The 25444-nt window shown below is 46.5% G+C and overlaps 1 protein-coding gene across 2 annotated transcripts in view; it reads left to right on the top strand.

The window, feature by feature from the left end:
* LOC306922524 (calpain-1 catalytic subunit-like) overlaps nucleotides 1-25444 on the top strand; it is a 66896-nt gene that overhangs the window by 16577 nt on the left and 24875 nt on the right. For both annotated transcript variants that reach the window (XM_079500192.1, XM_079500191.1), the window contains exons 6-9: nucleotides 19701-19834; nucleotides 22530-22698; nucleotides 23183-23266; nucleotides 24527-24612. In XM_079500192.1, the coding sequence (XP_079356318.1) occupies nucleotides 19701-19834; nucleotides 22530-22698; nucleotides 23183-23266; nucleotides 24527-24612 (473 nt within the window). The remainder of the gene's footprint in view (nucleotides 1-19700; nucleotides 19835-22529; nucleotides 22699-23182; nucleotides 23267-24526; nucleotides 24613-25444) is intronic.

A 25444-nucleotide genomic window follows, 5' to 3' on the forward strand; every position in this document is an offset into this window, starting at 1 on the left:
AGAGGGCGCAGTGGACTGTGTGGGGGTTTGACCTGTACGTTCCTCTGCCTCTAGAGGGCGCAGTGGACTGTGTGGGGGTTTGGAGAAGTCATTCCTCTGCCTCTAGAGGGCGCAGTGGACTGTGTGGGGGTTTGGAGAAGTCATTCCTTCAGAGAGAATAGAAAAAGATAAGCCTATACGCATAGCCTAAATAGCCCCTCTCAGACAGACATGACAAATAATAAGCAGAAAAACGAAGCCAGCTAAAATTCTAACTTACCCTTGCAGTCAGTAGAGTTGCAGCCTCCTCGTCTCTGTGTTGAACCTCCTGAATAAGCGCTCCTTCCATGGGACGTCCCGAAATTGTTTTGTAAGGTCCGCTTCAAACGCTAATTGAATCAAGTTGGCCTTTCTTTTGTGAAGCATGCTTCGTCTGTGCGGACTGAATACATTGGTCAAAGTTGAGAAGGTGTTCTCACACGTAGCTGAGGATGCTCCAAATGAGAAGGTGTTCTCACACGTAGCTGAGGATGCTCCAAAGGAGAAGGTGTTCTCACACGTAGCTGAGGATGAGAAGGTGTTCTCACACGTAGCTGAGGATGAAGGTGTTCTCACACGTAGCTGAGGATGAGAAGGTGTTCTCACACGTAGCTGAGGATGAGAAGGTGTTCTCACACGTAGCTGAGGATGAGAAGGTGTTCTCACACGTAGCTGAGGATGAGAAGGTGTTCTCACACGTAGCTGAGGATGAGAAGGTGTTCTCACACGTAGTTGAGGATGAGAAGGTGTTCTCACAGGTAGCTGAGGATGAGAAGGTGTTCTCACACGTAGTTGAGGATGAGAAGGTGTTCTCACACGTAGCTGAGGATGCTCCAAATGTAATACTGTGTTTCAGTGCGATAAGCACGCTTGGCATGGCTTGGAGAGGCGCAGAATAGCTGTAGGATCACAGCGGGGGTCCATTTCTCTATAGTGCGCTGTAGGATCACAGCGGGGGTCCATTTCTCTATAGCGCTGTAGGATCACAGCGGGGGTCCATTTCTCTATAGCGCTGTAGGATCACAGCGGGGGTCCATTTCTCTGCTGTAGGATCACAGCGGGGGTCCATTTCTCTATAGTGCTGTAGGATCACAGCGGGGGTCCATTTCTCTATAGCGCTGTAGGATCACAGCGGGGGTCCATTTCTCTATAGCGCTGTAGGATCACAGCGGGGGTCCATTTCTCTATAGTGCGCTGGCGTTGCACCGCTGTGCTGAGAGACTTGACAGGCTCCGTCTTAAATTACATTTTAACTAATTTTAACGCTACATTTTTATATAACAGCTTCAGATCCTGGATGATTCATCCACCTATTTTTATTCAGTCCTAATTCAGTCGAATGTCATGATCACTAGTTGCTGCTTTCCGACCAACTGCCGATGGGACCACAGGCTTGATCTACGCCGTATCACCGCACTAATGCCAACACTCAGTAGGCCTAATGCCAACACTCAGTAGGCCTAATGCCAACACTCAGTAGGCCTAATGCCAACACTCAGTGGCCTAATGCCAACACTCAGTGGCCTAATGCCAACACTCAGTAGGCCTAATGCCAACACTCAGGCCTAATGCCAACACTCAGTAGGCCTAATGCCAACACTCAGTGGCCTAATGCCAACACTCAGTAGGCCTAATGCCAACACTCAGTGGCCTAATGCCAACACTCAGTAGGCCTAATGCCAACACTCAGTAGGCCTAATGCCAACACTCAGTAGGCCTAATGCCAACACTCAGTAGGCCTAATGCCAACACTCAGTAGGCCTAATGCCAACACTCAGTGGCCTAATGCCAACACTCAGTAGGCCTAATGCCAACACTCAGTGGCCTAATGCCAACACTCAGTAGGCCTAATGCCAACACTCAGTAGGCCTAATGCCAACACTCAGTAGGCCTAATGCCAACACTCAGTAGGCCTAATGCCAACACTCAGTGGCCTAATGCCAACACTCAGTAGGCCTAATGCCAACACTCAGGCCTAATGCCAACACTCGAGGCCTAATGCCAACACTCAGTAGGCCTAATGCCAACACTCAGGCCTAATGCCAACACTCAGGCCTAATGCCAACACTCAGTAGGCCTAATGCCAACACTCAGTAGGCCTAATGCCAACACTCAGTAGGCCTAATGCCAACACTCAGTAGGCCTAATGCCAACACTCAGGCCTAATGCCAACACTCAGTAGGCCTAATGCCAACACTCAGGCCTAATGCCAACACTCAGTGGCCTAATGCCAACACTCAGTAGGCCTAATGCCAACACTCAGTGGCCTAATGCCAACACTCAGTAGGCCTAATGCCAACACTCAGTGGCCTAATGCCAACACTCAGTAGGCCTAATGCCAACACTCAGGCCTAATGCCAACACTCAGTGGCCTAATGCCAACACTCAGGCCTAATGCCAACACTCAGTAGGCCTAATGCCAACACTCAGTGGCCTAATGCCAACACTCAGTAGGCCTAATGCCAACACTCAGTAGGCCTAATGCCAACACTCAGGCCTAATGCCAACACTCAGTGGCCTAATGCCAACACTCAGTAGGCCTAATGCCAACACTCAGTGGCCTAATGCCAACACTCAGGCCTAATGCCAACACTCAGTGGCCTAATGCCAACACTCAGTGGCCTAATGCCAACACTCAGTGGCCTAATGCCAACACTCAGTAGGCCTAATGCCAACACTCAGTAGGCCTAATGCCAACACTCAGTAGGCCTAATGCCAACACTCAGTGGCCTAATGCCAACACTCAGTAGGCCTAATGCCAACACTCAGTGGCCTAATGCCAACACTCAGTAGGCCTAATGCCAACACTCAGTAGGCCTAATGCCAACACTCAGTAGGCCTAATGCCAACACTCAGTGGCCTAATGCCAACACTCAGTGGCCTAATGCCAACACTCAGTAGGCCTAATGCCAACACTCAGGCCTAATGCCAACACTCAGTAGGCCTAATGCCAACACTCAGTGGCCTAATGCCAACACTCAGTAGGCCTAATGCCAACACTCAGTGGCCTAATGCCAACACTCAGTAGGCCTAATGCCAACACTCAGTAGGCCTAATGCCAACACTCAGTAGGCCTAATGCCAACACTCAGTAGGCCTAATGCCAACACTCAGTAGGCCTAATGCCAACACTCAGTAGGCCTAATGCCAACACTCAGTGGCCTAATGCCAACACTCAGTAGGCCTAATGCCAACACTCAGTGGCCTAATGCCAACACTCAGTAGGCCTAATGCCAACACTCAGTAGGCCTAATGCCAACACTCAGTAGGCCTAATGCCAACACTCAGTAGGCCTAATGCCAACACTCAGTGGCCTAATGCCAACACTCAGTAGGCCTAATGCCAACACTCAGGCCTAATGCCAACACTCGAGGCCTAATGCCAACACTCAGTAGGCCTAATGCCAACACTCAGGCCTAATGCCAACACTCAGGCCTAATGCCAACACTCAGTAGGCCTAATGCCAACACTCAGTAGGCCTAATGCCAACACTCAGTAGGCCTAATGCCAACACTCAGGCCTAATGCCAACACTCAGTAGGCCTAATGCCAACACTCAGGCCTAATGCCAACACTCAGTGGCCTAATGCCAACACTCAGTAGGCCTAATGCCAACACTCAGTGGCCTAATGCCAACACTCAGTAGGCCTAATGCCAACACTCAGTGGCCTAATGCCAACACTCAGTAGGCCTAATGCCAACACTCAGTGGCCTAATGCCAACACTCAGTAGGCCTAATGCCAACACTCAGTAGGCCTAATGCCAACACTCAGTAGGCCTAATGCCAACACTCAGGCCTAATGCCAACACTCAGTAGGCCTAATGCCAACACTCAGGCCTAATGCCAACACTCAGTGGCCTAATGCCAACACTCAGTAGGCCTAATGCCAACACTCAGTGGCCTAATGCCAACACTCAGTAGGCCTAATGCCAACACTCAGTGGCCTAATGCCAACACTCAGTAGGCCTAATGCCAACACTCAGTGGCCTAATGCCAACACTCAGTAGGCCTAATGCCAACACTCAGTAGGCCTAATGCCAACACTCAGTAGGCCTAATGCCAACACTCAGTAGGCCTAATGCCAACACTCAGTAGGCCTAATGCCAACACTCAGTAGGCCTAATGCCAACACTCAGTGGCCTAATGCCAACACTCAGTAGGCCTAATGCCAACACTCAGGCCTAATGCCAACACTCGAGGCCTAATGCCAACACTCAGTAGGCCTAATGCCAACACTCAGGCCTAATGCCAACACTCAGGCCTAATGCCAACACTCAGTAGGCCTAATGCCAACACTCAGTAGGCCTAATGCCAACACTCAGTAGGCCTAATGCCAACACTCAGGCCTAATGCCAACACTCAGTAGGCCTAATGCCAACACTCAGGCCTAATGCCAACACTCAGTGGCCTAATGCCAACACTCAGTAGGCCTAATGCCAACACTCAGTGGCCTAATGCCAACACTCAGTAGGCCTAATGCCAACACTCAGTGGCCTAATGCCAACACTCAGTAGGCCTAATGCCAACACTCAGTGGCCTAATGCCAACACTCAGTAGGCCTAATGCCAACACTCAGTAGGCCTAATGCCAACACTCAGTAGGCCTAATGCCAACACTCAGGCCTAATGCCAACACTCAGTAGGCCTAATGCCAACACTCAGGCCTAATGCCAACACTCAGTGGCCTAATGCCAACACTCAGTAGGCCTAATGCCAACACTCAGTGGCCTAATTACAATTTACAATTTACAATTTAGGCATTTAGCAGACGCTCTTAATCCAGAGCGACTTACAATAAGCAAGAACAAAAGCATGGGAATACATCACATATGTAAAAAGCATTTATCGCGAAACATGCGTAAGCTAAGAACGTGACTAGAACATATCTATATAATGACACTATACATATAAACTATAACTAGAACATATCTATATAATGACACTATACATATAAACTATAACTAGAACATATCTATATAATGACACTATATATATAAACTACACATATATGCTATACTATGCTGTACATATATACTATGAAGTGCTATGACTACTATACACTATATACTATGAAGTGCTATGACTACATACAATGCACTTATTGTGCTGTCTACATGACATGCTATAAGTCTGTTTCAAATGCTATATAAGTCTAAGAAGTGCTGTCTAAGGGGGTAGGGTAAGTGCTATGGGCCATGATGGAGTCTGAAAAGGTGGGTTTTCAGACTACGGCGGAAGATCGGGAGTGATGCTGCAGTTCTGATTGCAACGGGAAGTGCATTCCACAGTTTTGGGGCCAGAAGGGAGAAGAGTTTGGGACGTGTGGAGCGTTGTCCCGGCGTTTTTAGTGAGGGTACTTCCAGCTTCCCTGCGTTGGCTGATCTGAGTGCGCGGGAGGGTTTGTAGGGTTCAATCATGCTGGCAAGATATGGGGGAGCCATACCTTTGGTTGCTTTAAATGCCAACATCAGAGTTTTGTATTCTGTGCGGGCAGCGACCGGGAGCCAGTGCAGGGAGCGGAGCAGGGGGGAGACATGTGAGAATTTTGGCTGGTTGAAGACCAAGCGAGCTGCGGCATTTTGGATCAGTTGGAGAGGCTTCAGTGCACATGCCGGTAGGCCAGTAAGGAGAGAGTTACAATAGTCAAGTTTTGACAGGACTGTTGTCTGGATTAGGAGCTGGGATGATTCCTGGGTGAGGAACGGTCTAATTCGTCGTATGTTATAGAGTGTGAACCTACAGGATCGAGTGACAGCTGTGATGTGAGTTTTGAACGAGAGCTGACTGTCCAGGACAACACCAAGGTTCCTGGCAGTTGGGACAGACGTTACCAGGGCGTTGTCTACGGAAATAGTTAGCTCCCGCATCGGGCAGGACTTAGCTGGGAAGAAGAGAAGCTCAGTCTTGTCTGGGTTCAGCTTGAGGTGGTTGGAGGACATCCACTGTGAGATGTCAGCCAGGCAAGCAGTGATGCGCTCTTCCACCTGGGTGGCAGAGGGGGGGAAGGATAGAAACAGTTGTGTGTCATCGGCATAACAGTGATAGGATATATTGTGAGCAGAGATGATAGTGCCAAGGGATTTTGTGTACAGTGAGAAAAGGAGGGGACCAAGTACAGATCCCTGTGGGACCCCAGTTTGGAGGGTTCGGGGGGATGATAACAGACCTTTCCAGGAGACCTGGTAGGTCCGGTCGGTGAGGTAAGAGGAGAACCACTTTAGTGCCGTCCCGCCGATGCCTAGATCCGCTAGGGTGTCTAGGAGCAGCTGGTGGTTCACTGTGTCAAATGCTGCTGATAGGTCTAGGAGAATCAGGACTGCGGAGTGGGAAGCAGCCTGGGCAGCATGTAGTGCTTCTGTGACTGCCAGCAGGGCAGTTTCTGTGGAGTGGGCCTTTTTGAATCCGGACTGGTTGGGATCCAGCAGGTTGTTATGTGAGAGATGGAGAGAGAGCTGGTTGGAGACAACACGTTCAATGCTTTTTGATAGAAATGAAAGGAGTGATACCGGTCTGTAGTTCTTGACATCTGAGGGGTCAAGGGTTGGTTTCTTGAGGAGTGGTGTTACTCTGGCTGACTTGAGGGCAGATGGGACGCAGCCTGAGGTTACTGAGGTGTTGATGATGGAGGTGATGAAGGGGAGCAGATCAGGTGCGATGGTCTGGAAGATTGGAGACGGGACAGGGTCGAGAGGACAGGTGGTAGGTCTAGTGGAAGTCACTAGTTGTAGGACCTCGTCTGGGGAAAGAGGAGAGAAGGAGGACATACATGGTGTGTTGGGGTTAGTGTTGGTTGAGTCAGATGCCACTTTATGGGGGAGAGGGGGGAAGGAGCTGCTGATATCGTCAACCTTCTTCTCGAAGTAGTTGACAAAAACATCAGCAGTGAGGGATGAAGGTTGGGTGGGGGGAGGGGGCTTAAGGAGGGAGGAGAAAGTGGAGAAGAGCTTCCTTGGGTTAGAAGTACAGGATTGGATTTTGGTGTGGTAGAAAGAGGTTTTAGCAGTGGTTAGTGAGAGGGAGAAGGCAGAGAGGAGTGAGTGAAAGTGGGATAGGTCATCAGGTAGCTTTGTCTTGCGCCACTTCCTTTCGGCTGCTCTTAGAGGTGTTCGTTCAGATCTGAGAGTTTCAGATAACCAGGGAGCCGGTGGACATGAGCGAGCTGGCCTGGATGAGAGCGGGCAGTGTTGGTCGAATGCAGATGAGATAGAGGAGAGGAAGGATGAGGTTGCAGAGTCAGGTGAGAGAGAGAGGAAGGACTCCAGGGAGGGTAGAGAGGAGAGAATAGAGGATGAGAGGGAGGAGGGGTTTAGGGATTTGAGATTGCGTCGGGTGGTGACGTTAGGAGGGTTAGTGGGTTTAGGCGGGAGGGTGGAGAGAGAGAGGGAGAAGGCTATGAAGTGGTGGTCAGACCTAATTAACGGAGTAACAGAGAGTGTAGAGGGAGAGCAGGCTCTGGAGAACACAAGGTCCAAAACATTACCAGCCTTGTGAGTGGGAGGGGAGGGAGATAGAGAGAGGTCAAATGAGGCCAGAAGGGATGTAACGGGAAGATACTTCTCTGCTGTAGGTAGGTTGAAATCGCCCAGTAGGATCAGGGGGGTGCCATCTTCTGGAAATGAACTAATCAGGGAATCTAGTTCTTCCAGGAAGTTCCCAAGAGTTCCTGGGGGGCGATAGAGGACAATGAGGGTGAGGGGGACTGGTTGTGATATTGAGATAGCATGGAATTCAAATGTGGACAGAGAAAGGTGAGAGAGATTTAAGACACGGAAATTCCATTTGGGGGACATTAGTAGTCCTGTGCCACCCCCTGCACCTGTTGGGCGAGGGGTGTGGGTAAACTTGTGGGAAACAGAGAGGGCGGCCGGGGTTGACGTGTTGTCTGGGGTAATCCAGGTTTCAGTCAGAGCAAGGAAATGCAGAGACTTGAGGGAGGCGTGGCCTGAGATGAATTCAGGCATTTTCTTCTTGGTAGCTGCATGGCAGTTCCAGAGGCCTCCCTCCACCACCATGTGGTGACTGGGTGAACGAGCTGGATAGATGAGATTTGAGGGATTTCTGAGACGGGGGAAGTAGTGACTAGGACGGCATGAGGGGGAAAGTATGGGGATGGTGGGAAAACACATTGTACAGAGAAAAATAGGTAATATATATATATAGTGGTAGTAATAATAGAACAAAACCGTAGTAATAATGATAATAATAATAATAATAATACAAATAATAATAATAATAATAACAATAATAGTAATGACAATAATATGTAGTGAAAAAGGATGATACAAAACCCTGGGAGGTAGTTTTCTTCGCTGGATGTGTTTCTGGATGTCCGGGTCTTTAGCTTTGGCACTAGGCTATACTAGATAGCCTGTGAGAGTTTGTTCGATGAGGATGGAGATTTAACCAGTCGTGAGCCAGAGTGTAGCGTGGGGGCACAGTGAAGACAGACGGGAGGAGAGGAGAGGAACTAAGAGAGCTCAGAGAAGTTTTAAAGAGACAGACAGACAGAAAGAGTTAGTGACCGAAGGAGTGAACGATAAACAGATGTAGATGTTATTAAAAGAGAGTGGCCGAAGAAAATGAACAATAAACAGATGTAGATGTTATTACAAGAGAGACAGACAGAGAGTGTGACCGAAAGGTGTCACACCGCTGGTCAGAGTGTTGTTTGATCTGAGGCATATATATAGCAGTGCTATTTATACGCCTAGAGAGCTATTAAGACAAGGATATGCAAAGTCCAAAGAGGGGCTGATTGCTTAGCCTAATGGTGATCGCATATCCTGCTAGCCCTTCAGATCAAGCGGACAGATTGGTTTAGGAACGAACAAAGGAAAACAGACAGAAGGACAGAAATATTACTAAAAGGAATACAGATAGATAGTGCAGAAAAACTGCAGAGTAAGTTCCCCCACCTACTGTGTCCAATTTGAAATAGCAGCAGATCAAAATATCAGCTGCTCTTGTCACACCACCACTGGTCAAAGTGGCCAACACTCCAGTAGGCCTAATGCCAACACTCAGTGGCCTAATGCCAACACTCAGTAGGCCTAATGCCAACACTCAGTGGCCTAATGCCAACACTCAGTAGGCCTAATGCCAACACTCAGTAGGCCTAATGCCAACACTCAGTAGGCGCTCTGAAATATTCAGCCGTCTATTCAGCACCAATAACTGGATTCAAAATGTCTGTGTTACCTGTGGGTATGTCTGTGTTGCCTGTGGGTATGTCTGTGTTGCCTGTGGGTATGGCTGTGGGTATGGCTGTGGGTGTGGCTGTGGCTGTGGGTGTGCCTGTGGGTATGGCTATATTGATCATTTTGACTCGGTTTGGAAGAAACCTCAGTTATTTTATGACAATATTCATTTAAATTACAAGGGGAAAGAAATACTGGCCTCTAACATCACCCGCCAGCTCACCAACAGTGTCACTACATGACGCCAATTACTAACAACACATCCCCTTCCTCCACATTTCCACTCCCCCCCACTACAAATTGCCATGGCCCCCTCTGTTATCCCTGTTATTATATCTCACCGACCCCGTAATATTAGACACCTGCATCATGTTCCACCCAAAACATGCCTCCAAACGCTTCCACAGGTTCCCACTGCTGGAAGTTCTGTTGGCCCGCAATCATTTAAATTTGCGCTGCAAAATGCCCGCTCCATTAATAATAAGTCATTTATTTGGAATGATATTTTCAAAACAAAAAAACTAGATTTTCTGTTTCTCACAGAAACATGGCAGAAACCAGAGGACTACACCTCACTGATTGAGCTCTGTCCAGCAGATTGTTCGTTCATCAGTGCTCCCAGGAACACGGGTCATACAGGGGGTGGCCTAGCAGTGGTCCACAAGGACCAATTTTTAACCCGGACAGTGAGTTCTGGTTCCTTTTCCTCTTTTGAGCTATTAATGGCCAAAGTAGGACGCTCCAATCCATTTTATTGTGTTTTAATTTATCGCCCTCCTGGTCCAAATGGTTCTTTTTTGACTGAGTTTAGTAATTTTTTAATCTCTATTATCAAACTTGAGAGGATCATAATGTTAGCTGACTTTAATATCCACATTAACGATACCACAAATAGCTTTGCAGTTAATTTCTTAAGTATCACAGTATCATTCAATTTCACTCAGCTTGTGTTAGGTCCCACACACATTAGGGGAAACACTCTGGACCTTGTCTTCTCCCTAGGCTTGGATATCCATGACGTCTGCACTGAGGAACTCTCTGTGACAGATCACTATTTTATTTCCTTTAATTTGTCTTTTAATACTAATTATCCAATCAGCAAGAGAGAGAAGCTGCCTAATAAATGAGTCCTCCACTGAGAACTTTGCTTCAGATTTTGACAGCACACTACTTTTAGAACAGCCTTCAACAGACACTGAAAGTTTGATTAACTCTTTCAACTCGCACTGTTTGGCCATTCTAGATAAGGTTGCTCCCCTAAAAACCCGATCTGTCCCCTCTGTTAACTCCTCCCCTTGGTTAACTGAGGCAACTCGCTCCTTCCGAAGGAAATGTCGGAAAGCTGAACGCCTCTGGAAAGCCAACAAGCTCCAGGCTGACCGTATCAAGTTAAGGGAGCTGTTAATCCAGTATAACAGTCTCGTCAGGGATGTGCGGGCCTCTTATTTCGCCAACATTATCGCCCTCTAGCAAGAGAAATCCTAAAATACTGTTCAACACAATCAACAATATTGTCAGCCCTGCCCCTCCCACCATCACAGTCTCTTCTAACAAAGACTGTAATGATCTTCTGTTATTTTTCATACACAAGGTGCACACAGTAAGAGCTAGCATTACCCCTTCCTCCTCCCCCCTCCCTCCTTGTCTTACCCGGCAGTCAACCCTTTGCAGTTTCTCCTCCATCTCCCTGCAAGAATTGACTGACCTTGTGAGGTCGATGAAGACATCTTCCTGTCCGCTAGATGTCCTGCCCACATCAATGCTTAAGGATGTCTTTTCATCTGTAGGCCCCTGCCTACTCTATAATAAACTCATCACTAACATCCGGCCGTGTCCCATCTAATTTAAAAAAGGCAATCATTCAACCCTAACCACCCAACACAAATCTGGACCCATCCCTACCAATAAACTACAGGCCAATATCAAAACTATCTTTCATCTCTAAGGTTTTGGAAAAGGCAGTGGCCAATCAGCTCACAAACATATTAAATCAACACAATATCTGCGACAAATACCAATCAGGCTTCCGTAAAATTTACTCCACAGAAACAGCTCTACTTAGAGTATCAAGTGACATCATGATGTCATCCGATGTTGGTGATTGCTCCATCCTGGTGTTGCTTGATCTAAGTGCAGCCTTCGACACCGTAGACCATCGTATTTTAATTGACAGGCTCAGGACGTGGGTCGGTGTCTCCGGGACCGCCTTCTGCCTAGCAGCAGGCTACACCTTCATTGATAATTTTGATGATTTCTTTTTAAAGTATGACCTCTTCAAAAGGGATGGTCTCCATCCTAATTTGAAAGGCACAAGACAGTTACTTTCCAATGTCATCCATTGCATTGCCTTTAATGTCAATGTTAACACTCTTTGACACATTGAACATGCTGTATATCACCCTATCACCTCTGCCTCCACTCACTTCCATATTCCTGTACTTATCAGTAAGAGGCCCTGCGTGCTGCTTCATCCTCTATCTACAGTAAATTTCACTAACCTAGTCAGACCTGCAATTCATCACAATCACCCCCCCCCACACACTACTCCAGCCACCACCCCAATTTGAATGTCTCTTTTAAATGTCAGGGCTTTGAAGGAGAAATCCTTTTTATGTCAAGATTGTATTATGTCCAATAACCTGGACTTTTTCTTTATTACAGAGACGTGGTTGAAGGAAGGCCACGTGGCCCCTCTTACGGAGACCCTGCCCCCTGGCTTTGCTTATTTTAATGAGCCTAGAGTAACCTCCCGTGGTGGTGGTCTTGCCGTTATTTTTAGAGACAATTTTAAGTGCTCAATTTTTATGCCACCAAAATGTGGAACGCCCTACCAACTGTCATTAAGACATGCGTATCCCTTGACTCCTTCAAAACCGCTCTCAAAGGGCACCTACGGATGGCTGCAATTCGAAACTGGCCCCCGTAAAATCTGAATCCCCCCCCCGCCCCCCCCCTTTTTCCCCTCACTGTATATATTTCTTTTCCCTTTTTACCTCCTTTTTGATGAATTCCTGTTCTGTCTATAGAAGTGTCTATTTGTACGTCTCTAAATGTTTTGATGATTTGAACATGGTGGACCCTATTGGAAACAAGTGTACTGCTTAATTGGGTCGTCCACTCACAGTTAACAGCCTTTGTATTGAGTTTGTGCTTGAAATGTACTGTAATTCTGCAAACTGTTAATACATTCTTCAATCAATCAATCAATCAAAACTCCCGAATATCCTTTGGTAGTTTTTCCTCATTTGAAAGTCTTAGCTTTCTAGTAAATTGCAAGACACCCTCCCTCCTAGTCGTTTTAATCTATAGGCCCCCGAAAAGCACCGGTTTTCTAGATGAGTTCTCTGACCTCTTATCACTCATTATGCCAAAATATGACAGACTCCTTCTGGTGGGTGACATAAATGTATATGTCTGCTGTCCCTCCAAATCTGTGCAAGCAGCTGATTTTATCACACTTTATGAATCATTTAATTTGGTTCAATCTGTTACTGGTCCCACTCACTTGAAGGGCCACACACTTGATTTGATACTCTCATTTGGTTTCTCTGTAAATACTGTAATTATCACAGATTTCCCTCCATCTGACCACAAATCTGTGTCCTTTCAAACCCTGCTTCCTTATCCTGCTCCCAAGACCCTTTTATCGTCCCGCTCTCGTGTTTTTAATGCAAACTCTGCCGCCCGTTTTAAAAAGGCCTTCCTAGCTGCTCCGCCCTACATCGCTGCTCAGCCTCATCCCTCTGTGAATGAGCTAGTAGACCATTTTAACAGTAATGGCATACACATTTTGGACAAAATAGACATAAAAAACCAATCACCTTGCGTTGGTTGAACGATCACACAAATGAAATGAAAAGACAGTGTCGTAGAGCTGAACGGAGATGGAGAAAGGATAGGCTAGCCACATCCCACAATATGCTTAAAGAAGCCATGGCTGATTATCAGACCGCAGTCAAAGAGGCAAGAAATGATTATTTTTCACGTATAATTAGTACACAAGTTAATAACCCCCGGGTACTTTTTCAGACCATCAACTCGGCAATCAACCCCCCCCCCCCCCCCAGTCAACCCCTTGAAGCATCACCAGAAAGGTGTGAAGAGTTGCTCACCCATTTTTCAAGTAAGATCTTAACCATCAGACAACAGCTTATCCCTGAGTCCAGAGCACTAGGGGAATGCCCCGCCCCCCTCCCTGCTATGTTCACTCATTTTGAACCAGTCTCCCTGTCAACATTGGAAGAAATCATATCTCACATGAAATCCTCCACCTGCACTCTGGATTCCATCCCAACCAGATTTTTTAAGGAGATTTTACATGTTTTAGGACCCAACATTTTAACCATCGCTAATTGCTCTTTATCCACGGGTATTTTCCCCTCTAGTTTTAAGGCTGCTCTTGTAAAACCCCTCCTGAAGAAGCCAACACTAGACTCCTCTGTTTTAGATAGTTTTAGACCAATTTCTAATCTTTCTTTTTTATCCAAAATTTTAGAAAAAATATTTTCAAATCAGCTTATTTCATTTATGAATTTCAATAATGTTTTTGAGGACTTTCAATCTGGGTTCCGTGCCGGTCACAGCACGGAAACAACTCTTTTAAAGGTCACAAATGACCTTCTACGTGCTGCTGATTCCGGGGATTGTTCGATTTTAATACTTTTAGATCTTAGCTCGGCGTTTGACACTGTGGATTACTCCATTTTAATTGACCGTTTGTCAGAGTGGGCGGGGATCAGAGGCACAGCCCTTAACTGGCTGCGCTCCTACCTCTCTGATAGGAGCTTTTCGGTGTCAATTGGGGATGCAAAATCCTCCCAGATCCCCCTGACCTCCGGTGTTCCTCAAGGTTCAATCCTAGGCCCATTATTATTTTCTATTTATATGCTCCCACTTGGCCATATTATAAGAAAACATAAAATAAACTTTCACTGTTATGCAGATGATTCTCAGCTCTACATCCCCCTCAAACCTGGCAGCACAGATATATCCCTAATCCTAGCTTGTTTATCAGACATCAAGTGCTGGATGTCCCAGAACTTCCTCCAGCTAAATGACTCTAAATCAGAAATCCTCCTCTTTGGCCCCCCAAATTCCATCCCCGCTTTCCAGTCACAGCTTGGCAACCTGTCCAATAACATAAAAAATGCAGCCCGTAATCTAGGCGTGATGTTCGACTCCAGTCTCTCATTTAATCAACAAGTCACTAAGGTTGTACAATCCTGTTTCTTCAAGTCACTAAGGTTGTACAATCCTGTTTCTTCAAGTCACTAAGGTTGTACAATCCTGTTTCTTCAAGTCACTAAGGTTGTACAATCCTGTTTCTTCAAGTCACTAAGGTTGTACAATCCTGTTTCTTCCAACTCCGTAATATAGCAAAAATAAAATCATTCATCTCATTCCCTGACCTTGAGAAGGTAATCCATGCTTTCATCACAACACGCTTAGATTATTGCAACTCACTATATTGCCAGATTGACCTCATTAGACCGTCTGCAACTGGTTCAGAACGCTGAATCCTCATTAGACCGTCTGCAACTGGTTCAGAACGCTGCTGCTCCTCATTAGACCGTCTGCAACTGGTTCAGAACGCTGAATCCTCATTAGACCGTCTGCAACTGGTTCAGAACGCTGAATCCTCATTAGACCGTCTGCAACTGGTTCAGAACGCTGCTGCTCCTCATTAGACTGTCTGCAACTGGTTCAGAACGCTGAATCCTCATTAGACCGTCTGCAACTGGTTCAGAACGCTGAATCCTCATTAGACCGTCTGCAACTGGTTCAGAACGCTGAATCCTCATTAGACCGTCTGCAACTGGTTCAGAACGCTGCTGCCAGATTGCTGACCAGCTCCAGGAGATCCTGCCACATCACACCCATCCTGTTCTCCTTGCACTGGCTCCCAGTAAAGTATAGAATTCATTTTAAAATCCTTGTCATCACACACAGAACCCTCCATGGCCAGGCACCCCCATATATCTGTGACTTACTCCACCCATATATTCCCAGAAGGTCTCTGAGATCCTCATCCCAAGCCCTGCTGGTCGTTCCACCCACAAAATGTATAACTAAAAGTGATCGAGCCTTTGCTAGTTACGCCCCCAGGTTATGGAACAACCTCCCGGATCACCTGAAATCTGTGGCCTCTGTGGACCTTTTTAAAAAGTATTTAAAGACCCACCTTTTTAGACAGGCCTTTGTAACATAGTGCTGTACTGATTTCTTGATTTTTACCAGTGCCTTCTTTTTTGTCTTTTTCTTTGCTTTATTCTTATTATTTTTTATTCTTATTATTCACTTTTACTACCATTGACATGTTTTGTTTTTATTGTTGTGAAGCACTTTGTGACTATGATGTCTGTGAAATGTGCTCTATAAATAACATTTACTTTACTTACTTACTTACTTTATAGTAGTGGAGGACGCGTCTGCCGCGGCCATTTGAGAAAACTCTCGAGCCTCCACTCGAGACTCCACCACAGCTGTGTTGGTGAGCTCTAACAGTGGTTTTACCTTCTGTACATCCAAAAAGTGTTTACTGGCTGGGTCAAGGGCACACATCGCCTCAACAAGCTGGCTGTTCCGTTCACTAAATCGTGTTTTCATCTCTCCAGTAACACTGTCTAGTGTGCTGAAGAAGAGCCTCTTGCATTCTGCCTCACTGCCTCTCTCCTGCTGCTCCTGGCCTACTGTGCTCTCCGCAACATACTCGCGCAGGTGTGCAGGGACTTGACACACACTCTTTGTAGTGGCCATTATTAACAGCCTTTCACGCACCTCGTTAGCTTCATTCAGAAAACGGAGAACAATTGACACATTCTCGCACCCAGTAGGATCCTTTGTCCCATCCACCTTCAAAGTGTACCAGCTATCCCCTATTTCTTCAACTATTTAGCTGGTCACAATGTCTCATTAGAGCTATGATTTCGTTCTGAATTTCGTGTGACGTGTATGTGGCATTTTTGGGAATGTGGGTATATGCCTTCGCTAGTTCTGGGTCTTTCCTTAGCGTGTAATCCATCATTGACAAAAAAAAGTCTCTCGACGCCATATCATCAATGCTCCCTCTCAGCGGTTGCTGGTGTGTCACAAGAAACTCAATGACATCCATGATCACACTGAAATACAAGCGGTTTCTTGCCAGTTTCCCCTCGTTTACAAGGGTGGAGAACTCTGCACCTGTTACTTTACCAGCACAGTATTCCTTCCATAGCGAAGTGCATTTCATATGTTCCTTGCTGGATGCATGTCTAGCAAAACCTTTTCAGTGAAGGCTTTGTCTGCATTTGCACTAGAACTGATGTGAAACCATGATATGGATAACAAACCCCGATGTGAAACCATGACATGGATAACAAAAGGACGAGAACTAGAACCGATGTGAAACCATGACATGGATAACAAACCACCGAACCGAACCGATGTGAAACCATGACATGGATAACAAACCACCGAACCGAACCGATGTGAAACCATGACATGGATAACAAAAGGCAGCATCAGAACCGATGTGAAACCATGACATGGATAACAAAAGGAACCGATGTGAAACCATGACATGGATAACAGAACCAATGTGAAACCATGACATGGATAACAAACCGATGTGAAACCATGACATGGATAACAGAACCGATGTGAAACCATGACATGGATAACAAACCGATGTGAAACCATGACATGGATAACAAAAGGCAGCATCAGAACCGATGTGAAACCATGACATGGATAACAAAAGGAACCGATGTGAAACCATGACATGGATAACAGAACCAATGTGAAACCATGACATGGATAACAAACCGATGTGAAACCATGACATGGATAACAAACCGATGTGAAACCATGACATGGATAACAAACCGATGTGAAACCATGACATGGATAACAGAACCGATGTGAAACCATGACATGGATAACAAACCGATGTGAAACCATGACATGGATAACAGAACCGATGTGAAACCATGACATGGATAACAAACCGATGTGAAACCATGACATGGATAACAAAAAGAACCGATGTGAAACCATGACATGGATAACAGAACCGATGTGAAACCATGACATGGATAACAGAACCGATGTGAAACCATGACATGGATAACAAAAGGCAGCATCAGAAACCACGGAATATTCCAGCCACTCACGTTCATTATACCAGGTTCTTTTAAATGAGCGTGCTTTATTATACAACGTTCTAGTTGGGTATGATTGTAGCACTACCTGTGCTGGTTTCTCCGTCCCCAAATCAACCGGCACACACCCAGTCCCAGCAGCAGCAGGGCATGAGCGAGGGGGCTGAGGCAGCGGGTGTGGCTGGCTCACCGGCGCCGAGGTGGAGGGCTTTTCCATGGGGGAGGAGGCGGCATTTCTTCGGTCTCTGAGTCCTCGGGGCCGGGATCGGTGGTGTTATTATTTACTTGCCTCCGCACGGGTAGTTACAGTGCCAGTGACAGTCTTTTCTTTATGTTTACCTCCTAACCACTTTCTAATGTCCATTTTCCAATGTCTCTATGTAGGCTCCACAGAGAAATTTGTTTTTCGCGCTTTCCACTTCCCGGTGGGTGTAGCCTAGAGGACGTCACTAAACAGCTCTGTGGTGCTGACTGCTCTGTGGTGCTGACTGCTCTGTGGTGCTGACTGCTCTGTGGTGCTGCTGACCTGCTGCTCTGTGGTGCTGACTGCTCTGTGGTGCTGACTGCTCTGTGGTGCTGACTGCTCTGTGGTGCTGCTGACCTGCTGCTCTGTGGTGCTGACTGCTCTGTGGTGCTGCTGACCTGCTGCTCTGTGGTGCTGCTGACAGCTCTGTGGTGCTGACTGCTCTGTGGTGCTGACTGCTCTGTGGTGCTGACTGCTCTGCTGCTCTGTGGTGCTGACTGCTCTGTGGTGCTGACTGCTCTGTGGTGCTGACTGCTCTGTGGTGCTGCTGACCTGCTGCTCTGTGGTGCTGACTGCTCTGTGGTGCTGCTGACCTGCTGCTCTGTGGTGCTGCTGACAGCTCTGTGGTGCTGACTGCTCTGTGGTGCTGACTGCTCTGCTGCTCTGTGGTGCTGACTGCTCTGCTGCTCTGTGGTGCTGACTGCTCTGTGGTGCTGCTGACCTGCTGCTCTGTGGTGCTGACTGCTCTGTGGTGCTGACTGCTCTGTGGTGCTGACTGCTCTGTGGTGCTGCTGACCTGCTGCTCTGTGGTGCTGACTGCTCTGTGGTGCTGACTGCTCTGTGGTGCTGACTGCTCTGTGGTGCTGACTGCTCTGTGGTGCTGACTGCTCTGTGGTGCTGACTGCTCTGTGGTGCTGACTGCTCTGTGGTGCTGACTGCTCTGTGGTGCTGCCTGCTGAGCAGTGGCAGCGCCGCAGCGGTCACTCCGGGCAGGTGATTTTAACTTAGGATTAGAGCTCGCTGCAACCAGCAAAATACAATGATATGCTATATTACTGGGGGGAAACTGTGTGTTTCGATACGGTTATTGTGATCTCTATGACAATTATAATATTCCGAATATATTTTTGTTATTTTTGGTATTTTCATAACTTTTCATAGAACATAAACTGAGGGTGCACATTTTTAAACTCAGGGTGCTATGCACCCCCAGGCACCCCCGTGGCGCCGGCCGTGAGTCTGGGCCTGGCGTTACCAGACTGCTGCCTCTCGCAATGTTCAAATGCTTCCGTCGTACAGTCTGGAGCAACGGAAGCTCTGATCATGAGTCAAATATAAATGCTTCCGTCATACAGTCTGGAGCAACGGAAGCTCTGATCATGAGTCAAATATAAATGCTTCCGTCGTACAGTCTAGAGCAACGGAAGCTCTGATCATGAGTAAAATATAAATGCTTCCGTCATACAGTCTGGAGCAACGGAAGCTATTATTATTATTATTATTATTATTATTGGCCTCCAGTAATGTATTAATAGTATATTATTACTATTATTATCAGAGACTGAAATGCACGGGGGGAAAAAAAATGAATTGCGACCATGCGACCGTGTGATTGGCCGTTGAATCTAGCATGCCTCGCCTTCTCGGTTTGTGAACCAATAGGGACGAAGATCTCCAGAGTCATTATCATCTGGTTAGCTTGCGGTTGCTATCACTATAGCGCTAAACGGACACCTGTCCCGGAAACGAGATCAGAAACAAGATCAGAAACGACATCAGAAACGAGCCAAATAAGATTTCTACTTTTAACGGGATCCTGGTGCTGGGGAGGTGAAGCCGTTGTATACAAGAAGTGAACGGCAGTACACACGCGATCAGATCTAGGATCACTGAAGAAGGAGAGGCCAAGCAAACAAAAAAAGAAATCAGCGATTCGGTTTGATATCAATAATAATGCTTAATTGGCGTAACGTTCCGCATTTGATAGTTGGATTCTAATTGGTGGAACGTTCCGTCATGAGCAGTTCATTTGTTAATTGAGGAATACTCAGCTAAAGCAGCTAAATTGTTAACTCTAACATTTATAAGGTGTGTATTTGTTCCAGTTCTGGCAGTATGGCGAGTGGGTGGATGTGGTCATCGATGACAGACTTCCTTGCAAAGATGGAGAGCTGATGTTCGTCCATTCTGCCGAGGGACGGGAGTTCTGGAGCGCCCTGCTGGAGAAGGCATACGCTAAGTAAGATGTCTGTCTGTCTGTCTGTCTGTCTGTCTGTCTGTCTGCCTGCCTGCCTGCCTGCCTGCCTGCCTGCCTGCCTGCCTGCCTGCCTGCCTGTCTGCCTGCCTGCCTGCCTGCCTGCCTGCCTGCCTGTCTGTCTGTCTGTCTGTCTGTGAATGAGACATTACCCCAGGTGAAGCCAAAGGAGTTTAAGTATCTCGGGGTCTTACAATATAGTCATTTATCAGATGCTCTTAATCCAGAGCGATTTACATTAAGCAAGAACAAAAAGCATGATATAACATCACATACATAAACAGTAGTTATCATGGAACATGCATAAGCTAAGAACGTAACAGTGGAGTATCTATATAATGAAACTAGACATATAAACTATACATACTATACCATACATACTGTATTTACTATAAAGTGGCTTTGAGGATTATATTGTACTGTATTGTATTGTATGGTATGGTATGGTATGGTATGGTATGGTATGGTATGGTATGGTATGGTATGGTATGGTATGGTACGTTACCGTACCGTAGCGTATGGTATGGTATGGTATGGTACGTTACCGTACCGTAGCGTAGCGTAGCGTAGCGTAGTGTAGTGTATCGTATGGTATGGTATGGTAGCGTATCGTATGGTATGGTAGCGTAGCGTATGGTATGGTATGGAATGGTATGGTATGGTAGCGTATCGTAGCGTAGCGTAGCGTAGCGTATCGTATCGTATCGTGTATCGTAGCGTATGGTATGGTATGGTATGGTATGGTATGGTATGGTATGGTAGCGTATCGTAGCGTAGCGTAGCGTATCGTATCGTGTATCGTAGCGTATGGTATGGTATGGTATGGTATCGTAGCGTAGCGTAGCGTAGCGTAGCGTATGGTATGGTATGGTATCGTGTATCGTAGCGTAGCGTATGGTATGGTATGGTATGGTATGGTATGGTATCGTAGCGTATGGTATGGTATGGTATCGTGTATCGTAGCGTAGCGTATGGTATCGTGTAGCATAGCGTATGGTATGGTATGGTATCGTGTATCGTAGCGTAGCGTAGCGTAGCATATGGTATCGTGTATCATAGCGTAGCGTAGCGTAGCGTATGGTATGGTATCGTGTATCGTAGCGTAGCATAGCGTAGCGTATGGTATGGTATGGTATCGTGTATCGTAGCGTAGCGTAGCGTATGGTATGGTATGGTATCGTGTATCGTAGCGTAGCGTATGGTATGGTATGGTATCGTGTATCGTAGCGTAGCGTAGCGTATGGTATGGTATGGTATCGTGTATCGTAGCGTATGGTATGGTATGGTATCGTGTATCGTAGCGTAGCGTAGCGTAGCGTATGGTATGGTATGGTATCGTGTATCGTAGCGTAGCGTAGCGTAGCGTATGGTATGGTATCGTGTATCGTAGCGTAGCGTAGCGTAGCGTAGCGTATGGTATGGTATCGTAGCGTAGCGTATGGTATGGTATCGTGTATCGTAGCGTAGCGTAGCGTAGCGTATGGTATGGTATGGTATCGTGTATCGTAGCGTAGCGTAGCGTAGCGTAGCGTATGGTATGGTATCGTGTATCGTAGCGTAGCGTAGCGTAGCGTATGGTATGGTATCGTGTATCGTAGCGTAGCGTAGCGTAGCGTAGCGTATGGTATCGTGTATTGTAGCGTAGCGTAGCGTATGGTATGGTATGGTATCGTGTATCGTAGCGTAGCGTAGCGTAGCGTATGGTATGGTATGGTATGGTATCGTGTATCGTAGCGTAGCGTAGCGTAGCGTATGGTATGGTATCGTGTATCGTAGCGTAGCGTAGCGTAGCGTATGGTATGGTATTGTATCGTATCGTATCGTAGCGTAGCGTAGCGTAGCGTAGCGTATCGTAGCGTAGCGTATGGTATGGTATCGTGTATCGTAGCGTAGCGTAGCGTAGGGTATGGTATGGTATGGTATCGTGTATCGTAGCGTATCGTAGCGTAGCGTATGGTATGGTATCGTGTATCGTAGCGTAGCGTAGCGTAGGGTATGGTATGGTATGGTATCGTGTATCGTAGCGTAGCGTAGCGTAGCGTATGGTAGCGTAGCGTATGGTATGGTATCGTGTATCGTAGCGTATGGTATCGTATCGTATCGTATCGTAGCGTATGGTATGGTATCGTAGCGTAGCGTATGGTATGGTATGGTATGGTATGGTATGGTAGCGTATCGTAGCGTATGGTATGGTATGGTATGGTATGGTATGGTATGGTATGGTATGGTATGGTAGCGTATCGTAGCGTATGGTATGGTATGGTATGGTAGCGTAGCGTAGCGTATGGTATGGTATGGTATGGTATGGTAGCGTAGCGTAGCGTATGGTATGGTATGGTATGGTATGGTATGGTATGGTATGGTATGGTATGGTATGGTAGCGTAGCGTAGCGTATGGTATGGTATCGTAGCGTAGCGTAGGGTAGGGTAGGGTATGGTATGGGATGGTATGGTATGGTAGCGTAGCGTAGCGTAGGGTATGGTATGGTATGGTATGGTATGGTATGGTATGGTATGGTATGGTATGGTATCGTGTATCGTAGCGTAGCGTATGGTATGGTATGGTATGGTATGGTATGGTATGGTATGGTATCGTGTATCGTAGCGTAGCGTAGCGTATGGTATGGTATGGTATGGTATGGTATGGTATGGTATGGTAGCGTATCGTATTGTATTTCAGGTTAAACGGCTCCTACGAGGCGTTATCTGGCGGTTCCACCATTGAAGGCTTTGAGGATTTCACCGGAGGAGTTTCTGAGATGATCGACCTGAAGGGGGCGCCAAAGGACCTGCACCGCATCATCGCCAAGGCTCTGGAGAGAGGCTCTCTGATTGGCTGCTCCATAGACGTAAGTACTGTGATCTGATTGGCTGCTCCATAGACGTATAAAGTAATCTGAATACTTTCACTCAGATAGTAATCTGATTATGTGAGTACTTTGTTTGTAGGATTTGAGGCGTTACATTTAGTTTGACTTGGAGGTTCCACAGAGACATGTGGTGGAAATAGTAGATCTACAAGCTAGTATCTTCTCACATGCTGGTTTTGCCTCTTTCATTTTTGGGTAATAGTTGAATTTATACTAGTGTAGTTTGTTGGTTGGCTGGAGTTATTAAAAGGCATTAGATTATACTGCCTCCCCCTGGCCAGCCGGGGCGCCTGATGGAGGGGAAAGGAACTGGTCTCTCCCCAGGTTGGCAGAGGAAGTTTAGCGCCCAGGATTACATTAGATAATTGACACTGTGTGTGTGTGTGTGTGTGTGTGTGTGTGTGTGTGTGTGTGTGTGTGTGTGTGTGTGTGTGTGTGTGTGTGTGTGTGTGTGTGTGTACAGATCAGCAGTGCGTTGGACATGGAGGCTGTGACCTTTAAGAAACTGGTGAAAGGACACGCCTACTCCGTCACTGGACTCAAACAGGTGAGAGCGCACACACACGCGCACACACGCACACACACGCACGCGCACGCGCGCACGCACACAGGAAAGGAAGAAGCCAGCTGGCTTATTTGATTGTCATTGATTAAACAGATTAAAAGTTAATTAGCCCATTTTGACCTGAGATCAGATTCTAAAAATGTCTTCTACATCCTGACAGTTTTCTGAAAAAGCTATGTTTCTATGTCAGTCGTTCTTCGATTTTTCAAAAATAGCAGATCTACAAGTCTGTAGATCTGCTATTTTTCAATAGCTAAAGCATAACATAATGCTTACACCAAAATGGGTTAAGAACAATATAAAAGTCTACAAGTTGGCGAAGGGAGCAGCTGTGCAATAAAGAAATAAAAACACAGACTGCACAAAAAGGGGAAATAAACAATACAACAACAAAGACACAAATTAAAATATAACACATCAAAGTAAATCATGTAATCTACAGAGAGGAAGAAATAAGATATTTCTTTAGATGTTTCTTGAATATTGGTAAAATGGCAATACAAGGAGAATGAGCATCTAGGGAATTCCATAGATGAGGGCCTCTACATTTGATGAAGGATTGATGTTTGGAAGTGACAATAGGGTAATTCAATGACTGTCTGTTTGAAAACAGCTGAAGTGTGTGTGTGTGTGTGTGTGTGTGTGTGTGTGTGTGTGTGTGTGTGTGTGTGTGTGTGTGTGTGTGTGTGTGTGTGTGTGTGTGTGTGTGTGTGTGTGTGTGTGTGTGTGTGTGTGTGTGTGTGCGCGTGTGAGCTTACAATAAACTGCTGTGTCATCTATCATCATATAATTATAACATATAATTTACACTGTGTCCACCAGGTGGAGCACCGGGTGATATAACTTACACTGTGTGTCCACCAGGTGGAGCACCGGGTGATATAACTTACACTGTGTGTCCACCAGGTGGAGCACCGGGTGATGTAACTTACACTGTGTGTCCACCAGGTGGAGCACCGGGTGATGTAACTTACACTGTGTGTCCACCAGGTGGAGCACCGGGTGATGTAACTTACACTGTGTGTCCACCAGGTGGAGCACCGGGTGATGTAACTTACACTGTGTGTCCACCAGGTGGAGCACCGGGTGATGTAACTTACACTGTGTGTCCACCAGGTGGAGCACCGGGTGATATAACTTACACTGTGTGTCCACCAGGTGGAGCACCGGGTGATGTAACTTACACTGTGTGTCCACCAGGTGGAGCACCGGGTGATATAACTTACACTGTGTGTCCACCAGGTGGAGCACCGGGGCCGCGCAGAGAGGCTGATCCGCATCAGGAACCCCTGGGGTCAGGTGGAATGGACCGGAGCCTGGAGCGACAAGTCAGTGTCCTAGTCCCTAGTCCCTAGACCCCTAGTCCCTAGTCCCTAGACCAGGGGTGGGCAATTATTTTTCCCAAGGGGCCAAATGAGAAACAGAAAATATTTTGGAGGGCCGGGCCAAAAGGCTGAACTTAATTATGCATAATATCAATTGTATTTCTATATAGAAAGCAGTAAATGGCATTGTTTTGCAAAGCAATGGTAAACAAAATGTGAAACAGTTGACTCAAATTATAGGCAGTGACTATTTTACATCATGATGTACAATAAGAGCGCCCCCCTTCTACTTGCAGGCTTGAGACGTTTCCTTTCCGAGTTCAAAACTATGTTTTTGTTTAAGTTACAAGTCCTGTAAATACTAGCATTTTCTTTTAACAATGAGAACATTAGAGGTAGCTGTTTTAATAGTTATTTTAACAATGAGAACATTAGAGGTAGCTCTCTGTTCCATACGGAGGACCCTGGAGGTGCCACTTTCACAACCCATGGCACGCTGCTTACTATCAGCGAAAGATGAGTGTTGAGTCACAACCATTAAACAACGACGTTCTGAAAACAATAACAAGCCAACCAGTGATGGTTTGTTGAGACTTGGCAGCCTGGCAGGCGCTGTATGTTGATGTGTGCACGTTCTGCCTTTCTGGTACAACGGTGTCGACTCGTGTGCCGAAAACAGACGATCCACAAGCTCACGGCGCATCAACCAAGCGTTCTGAACTTAAGAAACATGCCACATTATGGGCGCAACAACACCATACGGCATCTTAAAACATCTTAACTTTATTGGCGAGGCGGGTTAGAGTGGGTTAAATAAAGCAATGAATCATAATGG

Source organism: Electrona antarctica (genome assembly GCF_951216825.1).
Source record: "Electrona antarctica genome assembly, chromosome: 4".
NCBI lineage: Eukaryota > Metazoa > Chordata > Actinopteri > Myctophiformes > Myctophidae > Electrona > Electrona antarctica.